Here is an 11438-nt window from a genome sequence, read left to right on the forward strand (position 1 = left end):
GTAGGTTTCTGAACAAAAGAAAGACATAAACAACTTTTGCTTCCAACTCTTAACATTTTCAGGGTCCTTTGGGGGTAAAGATAATTGGGTAGGGGTTGGGGCTGATACGGACTTCCATCCTTCCGCCAGCTATAATTCTAATAAGGATAATCCCCCGTGAAAAAAAAATCCGCAAGCTGAAACTAATTAGAGCCATCGGATATGTTCTTCTATCTTCTCTCAAGGATTTAATCGCATATCTGTGAGAGGCATAATGTTAAGAAAGCTTGTTTATACAGTTTGGTAATTTCAATATTGCCTTAATTAAATGGGCTAATATGAACTGGCGGTTTAGTGGTTAACTGCCACTTGACTTAGTGATCGTGGGTCCGAGCTTCATTAAGGTAATGACTATAATTTCTCATATGACCCCCTTATATGCATGCAAAAATGTCTGAAATATTTTAACGCTGTTGAACTTATTAATATATGATGTATATGTAGCTTTAGAACAGTACTAACATGTACATGTATATACAATGTATTTAGAGAAGTTGTCGCCTGAACGCTGTTTGGATAAATTGATGCAAAAAAACAAACATAAACTTAGTTACTAAGAATGGTTTTAAATAAATGTTTCCAGGAAAAAATATTTGCGTAAAATGTTTTTGGGCAAGACTATTACAGGCTGTATACTATTAGTGGACAGCATCGTCCGGTTAGCTCAATGGGTACAGCGTTGGACTGTGAAACGGGCGATCAAGGTTCCATTCCCGCGACACGTGTTGGTCACTTCCGTTGTAATTGATAATAAAATCCTTTCGGCGGCCATTTTCGCACTTTACTACTATGCTCTGGCATGGTACAGAAGTGACCAGACCAATGCAAAAGGAAGGCAACTAGTACTGGTAAACTGCTTTGATAGCCTGCCCAAGAACGATGCGGTCCGTCTGAACTGTGCTCTGGTAAATCTTCATATGTGGCTTACTGCCTTGATCCGGAGTGAAAACTATCCGAAGGGAGAGGAAACGGCAAGTAAACAATAAAACTATTGGAATTTCGCACGTCAGTATTTGTTTGTCCTTGTTCTAAAGTGATTTAGTTTCAAGTATATATTTTTTCTGGGTATCAATTGGGAAACAAGAATAAAAACGGGTTAATAAATAATTAAATAGATAACTTTGTCAACTGTCATCCGCTGTTGTTGATTGCCAGTGGCGGATCGAAAGAGTGTAGATCTCGCGCAGGTATTGGGCGTTACGCTATACGAAGTGACAAGTGCATTGTGGTTTTCTCAATTACCTTATGTAACGATTGTCCGTCGGTTACGAGCCGGAGTCTCATCTTCAAAGCGATTTTGTTTATGCATGATGTTTCCTGCCAATCTTAATATTGAATATCATTATTTTACCATTTGAAACAGTATTGGGATAAAGAGAAGCCACAATAAGGGGGAACACTTTAGGCTCTGCATCGCAGAGGCCGTGTACAGATAGGATATAATGGCACCGTGCTATTCTCCTCTCTCTGTTATTGTTGTGTGTCCATGCATTCGAACTCTGTCTGTACTGTTTCACGAAGTTGTGTATTATCATCCTGCATGAAGGTCGTTTAATCCGGAAAATCAATCATTGATTTGTCCGACAATGGAAACACATCGAAATATTGGTGTTATGTCCGCGGAGCATCAAAGGAGAAGAGAAGAAAGCGTCAGGTGGTCGATGTCTAAGCGGCAATTGAAAGTGATTAAGGTTAATTATTTATAATGAAATTTCATCACGTAAGATTTATAATGTTTTCCTACATACCTATCTTATGGTCGAGAATACCGAATGTCTCCACCGTGTTTTAACATAACACTACTAAGTTAATATACTAAGTGCACGATTATAGGACAGAGAGATAGGATTGTTCTGCCGTAATTCAAAATTGTTAATGTTGAAATTTATAAGTTGAGTAGTGTATCATTTCTCTTGTTTAGCGATGCACAATGAAGTCTATTATATCTGGCTATATTGTGTCCATAATTTCTATTCTTTATTTCTATGTTACTTGCTCAGTTTTTATCTAATTTTGGTATTATCAGTGTTAGGTAATTGAGGTCTTATCTATGGAAGTATTTCTGCTTTTTAATTAAGTATATTCAATTATTATCAATAGTATTATATTTAGGAGAATGTATGGTTATTTATCTTACCTCTGTATTGATATCATCTTTTTATTTTCTCTTTCTTGTTAACCATTTATATTTAATAGCAATGTGTTTATGTTGTTTAAATTAGAGATAATACATTATAAGATAAGTAGAGTACAATGTAAATTTGTTCTCGTAGAGTGGTTCAATGCTTTCTCCAGATAGAAATAATCTTCTAGAGAGCTAACTATTCTATCACATAAAATTAAGTCTTCAAATCTTTTTGATAGCTAGTATTTTAAATAGTTATGACTGACACACATATAGTGCACGTTCAAGGAATTCTCACACAAATTGTTCCGCGTGAGAGTGAAAACAAAATTATTGTAACACGATCTTGCACGATGAATATAAGAAAATGAAACATGTACCAATTTTATAAACCAATCCTTAGCATTCGTAAAAAGGAGATCGAGAGAGAGATTATATCATTGTAAATACATCGCGCGATGTATACATAGAGATTCGCAGTGTTTAATTCATATCACAATATACTTAGCGCATTTTTGGTCATAAGGAGAGATCTTGGATTTTATATATAATAGTCACAGTATATAGTTAATGAGAATAATTAATTGCGCCTATGTTCAAAAATATTGATATTTTTTAATAGTGCAATCACGTGAAGTGAGAGGAAAGGCTAACTATCCAATGTAATGTTGCAATATGGGATGAATCGTATTGATGATATATGAGATTGATTCCCTAACTGCTAGGTCTGGTACTATGGTTGCGCGCGGGAGCTGAGACTTTTGGTCTTTTATATTAATATCGAATCTCAATTTGGTGTATCTAGTAACATGGAGACATGGGAGCATTATAAGGAGAAGAGTACTACATATTCCCATCACGATCCCCAAACTCCACGCTTGTCGCCTGAATAAGTCTGCCCAGTTTATATGTATGGCATTCGATGATTGTTCACTCAGAGTCATCTGTGCAGACCGGACTGCCACTATTTATAGATCTGTATGCTAAGCTTGCTACCGGAGCTTTTCTGTCACGTATGGTCGTTTCTTACAATTTCCATTCGGAAAAATGTAAGAGGATACATGAAAAGGAATAGTCGAATTTACTGTCTTGTGTAACTTCCGTTTGGGGGTTTATATTATAAACAGGAGGCACTCGAACTGCGAGAACATTTTTCACCAAGAAAGGCATTTCTTCCTTCCCATCAACATACTATAGGTAAATCAAAAATAGGAACAATTTGGTAACTAACGTTACTCGTTAAATGTAATACTCCTATTATGTATTATTTCACCTTAAAAGAAGTTAAAAGGTTATCTTCGTTTAGGAATCTGTGTGGATTGTGTTTTTTATTGAATATATTTCAAGGTTTCTTTGAAGATCTACGATATTTTAAGACTTTTTCCTTTTAATTTACTTCCTAATGTCTCTTGTTCTCGTGAGTACATGTAATATTACATTAATAGTCTGCGATTATTTTTTTTTATGAAGGTTCTACCAGATTTAAAATAGCAGAACACTTGTCAATAGTTGATATCTCATGTACGATTGGACGCGTTAAGTCGTTTTTTTTTCTCTTCGTTGTCATAATAGACTAAGCTGACATATGTCGAAATTCTTATGAGCTCATCTATAACAAGTTCCAACCTGGTTCGCAACTTCATGTATGCGGGACTAAAAGATATTTTATATTAACATCATCCGGGAACAAAGATGTGGTCGCGTGTCGTACAACCCAATCATATTATGTCGCTTTCTAAAGAACAGGGGTTGCGATCGTGTGATTTTCATGACTCATATGATTATTCTCATTAGCGTTCGTAATATCATTGTGTGAATCTGTTCTTTATCTGTAACATAATTTTCTAATCTAACCAAGATAATTTTTCCATCGTCATGACTAGGGTACCGTCCGATTGGACGGCATAAAATGAAAATTGGTATATTCCTTTTTATCTTTGATATAATGATAAGGACAGACTAGCTATCACCTGTATTATTTTAAAAGATTTTAATGCGTAAACTGCGTTACCACATTTGGGCGGTTCTGGATTCGTGTGTCCCGTGTTTATTTAACCAATTTTTAAAGGATACTTTTCAATGGAAACACACAAATCGATGTGCACATAGCGCCTACAGTCGGTGTTTCTAATAACATTAAGTATTCGGTTTAACACGCGTGACACCATGTTATCCTCTAAATTTCATACAGCTGAATGGTACTTTTTTTAACTCTCGCGGGCTTGATGATAGTGCTGGCATTCGGGATTTTTCAGACGCTTCGTACGCTTACTTTGGATAAGCTCGCTATTGGGCACGGTGTTTATATACCGGGGAAAGTGCATAATGTGGCCGATTCGCGTTTTTTCTTTTTAACAGCTGTAACATTTTTCAAATCCCTGATAAGTAATCCGTAGAAGAAAGAAAAAACAACTGACACCATTAAGTGTGAGCTTTTGTACTTGTTCTAACATTTTGAACTGACACGAGACACATTTCGCTTTACTTTAATGTGTAAGGTGTGAATCGTTTATTATTTGACAGGCACATTCGAAATCAGTTTATAAAGTGCCATTCAGTTTCTTTACATTACGATCGACAGTAAACAGAAAGGACGATTTGAAATCAGATTTAATTGTAATTGGACAGGTGTTTGTAATGAATTAATTGTTTGCAGAGGCTATGTGGAGATTATGTTCACTTTAAAACTCGGATAGTCGCAGAAGTGGTCTTAGTTCATAATCAGTGCATTTACTATACACATTTATATTGTAATCTTGAAAAGAAACATACATACATTGTTTTAAAGCGGCTTGATCAGAGGATTCGTCAGTGTTAAATTTATTATTTATATTTTTATTAAATGCTACAATGAGCGTTTCTGCGATAGTGAAAACGGAGTGTGCACGTGATGTTAACGACAATCACGTGCAGACGGAAAGTGTGAAGTCAGATGACGTTACTGGTAAGAAATATTTCTCTGTTTCGGACAATTTTTTAAATTTTATTTATCAAGATGTTAACAGTTATACTGTCAGTATTAAGAACTTGTGACTTCTTAACCATTTTTAAGAAAACCATCTTTTTTCACAAATGGTTTGCGCACAAACTATTGTAGTTGAAAAATGGTAGATGGTACGATTCTTACTTTAGATTAGACTATTTCAGTTCATCTACCACTAAATACAAGTTTATCTTAAAGTTTATATTTTATACATTTATAAACGTATATCAAAATACTTATCATGCATGTTTTGGTAGGATTATCGGAACCGAAAAAAAATTCATCGCGAAACACGTGCATTAATTATGTGATATGAAATATGTGTAACTTTCGGTTCAATGAATAATAAAATGTAGAAAAAGTCTATGTTCTTTTACACAAGCAGTAAGATTTTCTAGATCAAGGTCCATAATAATGATATATACCGAGGAGTTTAGAAATGCTGTGACCTGTAACGTCTTGTAAAAAATAACATATTTGCTATTTACCATCTTCAATTAAGAAAAGTAAAGATATATTATCAATGTATACAATCTTTAATTAGATCTTAAGTACAGCCAGCTCCCACAGGTTTCAACGTATGCTGCTGACGGCATTTCTTATCCACAGACCATCGGTCTTCGGTTGTTGTGGACACCTCGACCTCTGTCGGCAACAATCATAACCAACACCTTCCTTACTTCCTTCCATTATAATCATTTCTTTCTCATAGCAGTAATAAAATAACTTTTCCTGTTATCCTTTTTACATACTTTTAATATATCTATTTGACATTTGCTTTAATATTACAATAATAGATAAGGATGAAAATCATATAATATATCTCTCTCATTATATTGCGTGTTGCTTTTTTTTTTTTGTAATAATACTAATATTCTTTAATTCACGCGCAGTCTGATACAGTCTGATTCATATATATATACAGCATTCACCCACAACCTCATAACACGCTAGTACCGAAAGCTGATCATCAGGCGAAACAGCCCATCGGATCTTCTGTATTACACGCAGACTGCGCGGACTTGCGCCAGGCTGGCTCTGGATTCCAGCTGGGTTCGCAAAACGCATTATGGTTCGTTTTCGCTCTCTCGCACGCGTTGCTTCATAATCTCTCAGATTGATACGTGTAAGAAATTCCGTATTTACATAGAAACATATACTGGAATAGTTGTTGATGCACACTCGCCACATTCCATCCTCGCACCACACCCTAGATTCTCTTATAGAAATATTGAATCTAAATTCTCTTATGGTGATTCCTGCAGAGTCTAAGTTAAAACCGTAAAGGCACCTTCTTCCAAGCTTTTTAAAAGTGGGGACATAATGCACCACACAGTACGATCTGGGGGGTGTTACGCAATACTTTTATATCGCCAACAGTCAAATATTTACTGATTTACTGTCTTTTTTATATTTAGTTATCATTCATTAAGTCATATACAAATTGATGCAAATGTCAAAATCAGTGTAATTCGGGTTTATTTAAATTAAATAAAAAATATATAAATCGCATTTCTTTTCAAATAAAGAGAAAACATGAGACGAAGAGCTGTTTAACATATTCAAATATTATTCAAATTCATTATTTGTTTGCATTTTTAAAATCTTTTTAAAGCGAAATATGTTTATCAATTAAATTCTTTATTTGTTAAAAGTATTCAATGCACCTGTTAAAAAATGTTTGGGGCTTAAAAAAAACAAATTCAAAAAAATTTTTAATTTCCCTTTACTTTTTAAGGTTTTGGGTTCAGGCTTATTCAAAGGGGGAGTGGGATTTGAACACAAACCTTTTCTTAAAAAACTATAAAAGTTTAAAAAAGATCCCTTTAAAGTCAAAATTAAATTTTATTAGTTTTTTTTAAACGGGTTTGATTACATCGGGGGACCTCTTTAAAAGCCAAATTTAAAAAAAAATGACGGGGCCGTTTTTAAAAAAGTACATATTTTTAAAAATACCAATTAAGCACCAAGGTTTTCGGGAACCGTTTTTTTATCTTAAAAACTGGAAGAAAAACGGGGCATCGACAAAGATTTTTTTGAACTAAGTTTTCTTTATGATAAAATTTCAAAAATTTTAAAGATTTTTTGAACATAAGGAACCAAAATAAAAAAAAAAAAAACATATGCATAATATACTATATTTAAAAAAGTAAAGAAAAGGGCGGGCCCGGGCGGAAAAATCCTCCTGATTTTAAAGCTATGGGGGTTCATTGGGTCTTTAAAACCCCATACTCAACCTCTTTTCATCCCATAAACAGCCCTTTTTTTAAAATTTAAAACATTTGTCCATACAGAATGGGAAAAACGGGGCACGGACATTTATTTCCTTTGGGGTTCATCCGTGGACCGTCAAAAATCGGACGGGCGGGGCAGAAAGAGCAAGAAAGACAAGAAAAGGAAAATTTAAAGCACTAAAAAAAATATAAAGTAAATGAATGGTTTTAAAGTTTTATCATAACAAAAAATTTTGTAAGGGGCTTTATCGTTATGCCATCGTTTAAATATAAAACGCTACAAAAAAACGTTAAAATTTGTTTTTTTAAAAACATACAATAAGGGAAAAAGAACAACCCTTTTTCATTTAAAGTATTTTTGTTTTTAAAAAACATTAATTCTAGCTTTGAAAGTAATGGAAGTTTGAAAGGGTTTGGGTTAAAACCGGGCCCCCTTGAAATAATTATTTAAGGAAAAGTGAGTCCAAATATGGCTCGAACCAACGACCTTTAATGAGTTGGCAGACGTATTTATTTACTGAGGGTCAAGCGCTCCTTATGAGCCGTAATGAATTATGTTTTTTAAAAACAATTCAATTTAGCAACACTATAAATCATATTGTTTTGATTTTGAAGATAGAAAGTAAGGCTGGGGAAGGTGTTTCGGGCATGAAATTGGCAAATTCAGTAATAATTTGTTGGCTTTAGTCTAATCAATTTTAATTAAATTTTGCAGGGTGACCAAAAATTTGCGAGGCAGAGTGCCAACTGGGAGTTCCCAGAGCCAAACGGTACAGCCCCAGGCCAACCTATAATTGCAGCAGCAGAACTCAGGTGTCCAATACCAAAAGAGGAAGCCTGGCGGTTCAAGCTCAGTTGCAAGTCCAAGTCTTTCCAAGTGTTTCATCCGTTTACCCATGGCAGCTTCCCTTATACCAAAATTATCCGCATTATCCATTTATTCCTTACCCAGGATTTTCTGCATATCCGTTTCCGGTTCTACCGGAGCACGTGCGCCATAATCCATTTACTGCGGAATATTTAAAATACATTCCAAACATGGGAATGTTTTCTTCTCAGCATTTTTCACCACTATCTCCATTCCAAGCGATTTCAAAGAACTCGGATACTAAACATGTTGTAGAATTCACGGAAAACAATAGTTTTATAAGTAAATTGGCGAAAGAGGAAATGAAAGATAATCGTGAAACAAGTTCGCCTATCATGCGCACGCCGACGGTGTTCCTTGACAAGGGTTCAGTCATGGAGGACAAGAAAAAGGACAAAGAGATGGACACTGTGAAATATCAGTGCGAAACGTGCAATAAAAGTTATTCTACATTCAGTGGACTTTCTAAACATAAACAGTTTCATTGTGCCCAGGACTCGCAAAAGGAATTCACGTGTAAATATTGTGAAAAGACATATGTCTCCTTAGGTGCTCTGAAAATGCACATACGTACGCACACTCTTCCTTGTAAATGTAAAATTTGTGGTAAAGCGTTTTCACGACCTTGGTTACTGCAAGGTCACGTGCGAACGCATACCGGTGAAAAGCCATTCACGTGCGTGCACTGTTTGCGAGCGTTTGCTGACAGGTCCAATCTACGCGCGCATCTGCAGACGCATTCTGACGTCAAGAAGTACAGTTGTAGATCGTGCAGCAAGACCTTCTCGCGCATGTCACTTCTGCTTAAACACGAAGACACGTGCAGAAATATGACTATATGAATTGTGATATTGTAAGAAAAGTTATCTTGCAATATTCGACATTTTGTGCAATAAATAAAACAATATGGGTTATCTAGCTATTTAATAAATTGGTTGGCGTAGGATCTCGCGCATGTTCATTTCATACTCAATTGGTTTTTCATGTCTTGAAACTATATCTCTATAATTTGTGATTTATTTTATGTGTTTTGCATTTTCAGTGTAGCATGACATAACTTAAATATCGATGTAATGAATTATTTATTGGGGTAAAATAAAAATCATCAAATTACTTGGTTTTCTTAACCCTTTCCATATTATATATGGACACAACAGGAAAATTTTCAAAAAAAAAATAAATAAAGATAAAAGAAATAAATAAATAGATAAATAAAATTTAAAAAAACTGACTAAATAGCGAGCAGTGCAGACCCAAATCTAGGTCAAAAGTTTTACAGAATTACCAAATATTAAACCCTTTCATAAAATATTGGCTATCTACGGAATCCCAGAAGGGCCATTGTTAAATATGTAATCTGATACAGTTTCTACTACCTTCTGTAGTACTTAATTCAGATATGTTAAATTTTCTTTTTTGCTTTTTTATGATGTAAGAATTTTTCCGGCAAATAGTCGAACTCTAGGATACATATACAAATTATTTCCCTATTCGTTCTGAATTCATTTTCTAAGAGCATCAAAAATGTTTTCATCGCCTCGTTATGAAAACTTATGATGTTCTAACTAAAGCATTTTGATTTTCGTTTTATGCTCTTGTACATCAGTGGGTTTTCTAGTGGACATGATAATAGATTAATAACCAAACGACATTGTATATAAAAGTACTATAAAATATTCACACAAAATTGTAACTATCTACCGGAAAACTAAGATATCGATAAAATATTAAAGTTTTAAACTTTTTTTCACAACAAGAAATTAGATATCTAAGTGTAGAATTAAATTACTAAGTTTTTTATTTTTTGGAAAAAAAATATTGAAATTGGATTCAACGCATTTATCATTAAGCTAGTTAATTCAGCAAGTTAAATTTTTAGATTAAGGTTGTGAACAGAATTGAACAGCTAATTAATTCATCTAACTTCAAGCAGGGTCTTTCAAATAGTATTTGAAAGACCCTGTTTTAACTTTTACAGTTTATTCTAATATAATATAAAACTGGTTAGTATTGATAACACCGGAAGGTTTATAGTGATCAGTAATAATGTTTCATGATAAAGGAACGGGGTGAATGTTGAAATTAGCGGTTGACAAAAAAAAATAGGGCTTGAATAAATAGATATGTTTTTATTGCATCTTTTATCAAGGTTTACTCCAAGCGAGATAACTTAATCATTATAGCTTCAGAAATTATGTTTCTTTCTAAATTTGTTGTAAGCGTGTAGTTTCATCAATATTTACTCAAACCTCTACGTAGATTTATTTCTTTTTCTTATTCTTTTTTTTCCATATTACAAACATGTTCTGTTCTATTCTGTTCGGTTTAGATATAAAGGAAGGAATAAAAACGTGTTCTGAATATACATTAATGAAAATCTGTCTATTTTGTGATAAGACACCAATAGCGTTAAGACACCAATAGCGTTAGTCACGCTTTATTATAATTGTTACTGTTACCCTATATGCATTATGATAGAATATAGAATAAGTTTGTACTGATAGCTTCATTTCACATTATGCAATACACGTGGAATACCTTTAACACGTTGCTGAATGCTATGTTTCTACGAAACGTTTACATATCTTGACGTAAAATATTTTTTTCAAACATAAGATGGCCCGACAGGTGTTCCGTACTTCCGTCTAGGCAAATCCCGAAATATACAATTATTGTCCGTAAAGAAATCATTGCATAACACGGAAGGGTTATAAGACAATCTTGATTTGGAGTTTGAATTCAGTTCGGGGTGGAGATTTTGGGGTGGGTACCTTTGCTTTGCCAAGATCAACATAATCCCGATCTAGTTTTAAGTGCAAACGCACCGCGTAAATCACATTCCATTATTCTTTCCGAGATTTAGCATCTTTTCGTGTGGGTATACACATATCCATCAATTATGTAGAATACTTAGCTTTGGCGAGTTAATTTAAAAAAAAAATTACGGAATATGGATTCTACTTTGGCTTTAATTATTTTGTAATTTAAACATTTATATGTCAATAAATATCATAACAACAGGTATATTATAATAAAGGAAAATAATGTTTTGATACAGGTAATGAAAATAGCATATCGGATTTATGCACAGCTGGGCTAATCTTTAGTGAAGTTTTTATTTATTGGTTATTATTAAATATATATTTATTTTCATATTTTCTAGGGATTTTATTTATTGTATGTAAAAGT

At 33.9% G+C, this 11438-nt stretch overlaps 1 protein-coding gene across 1 annotated transcript; it reads left to right on the plus strand.

Annotated features, from left to right (window-relative positions):
* The first annotated feature begins 8281 nt into the window (after positions 1-8281).
* On the plus strand, positions 8282-9350 carry LOC132720496 (zinc finger protein SNAI2-like). Its single transcript, XM_060704647.1, has one exon. It carries the CDS (start codon positions 8420-8422, stop codon positions 9089-9091), a length of 672 nt encoding a protein of 223 aa, XP_060560630.1. The 5' UTR covers positions 8282-8419; the 3' UTR covers positions 9092-9350.
* Positions 9351-11438: the final 2088 nt, after the last annotated feature.

Source organism: Ruditapes philippinarum, unplaced genomic scaffold (assembly GCF_026571515.1).
Source record: "Ruditapes philippinarum isolate M1 unplaced genomic scaffold, ASM2657151v2 ctg8278_1_1_1_1, whole genome shotgun sequence".
Taxonomy (NCBI): Eukaryota; Metazoa; Mollusca; class Bivalvia; order Venerida; family Veneridae; genus Ruditapes; species Ruditapes philippinarum.

Bases quoted from the DNA above. Each gene is read 5' to 3' on its own strand.
- LOC132720496 (XM_060704647.1), top strand. From the start codon at position 8,420: ATGGGAATGTTTTCTTCTCAGCATTTTTCACCACTATCTCCATTCCAA.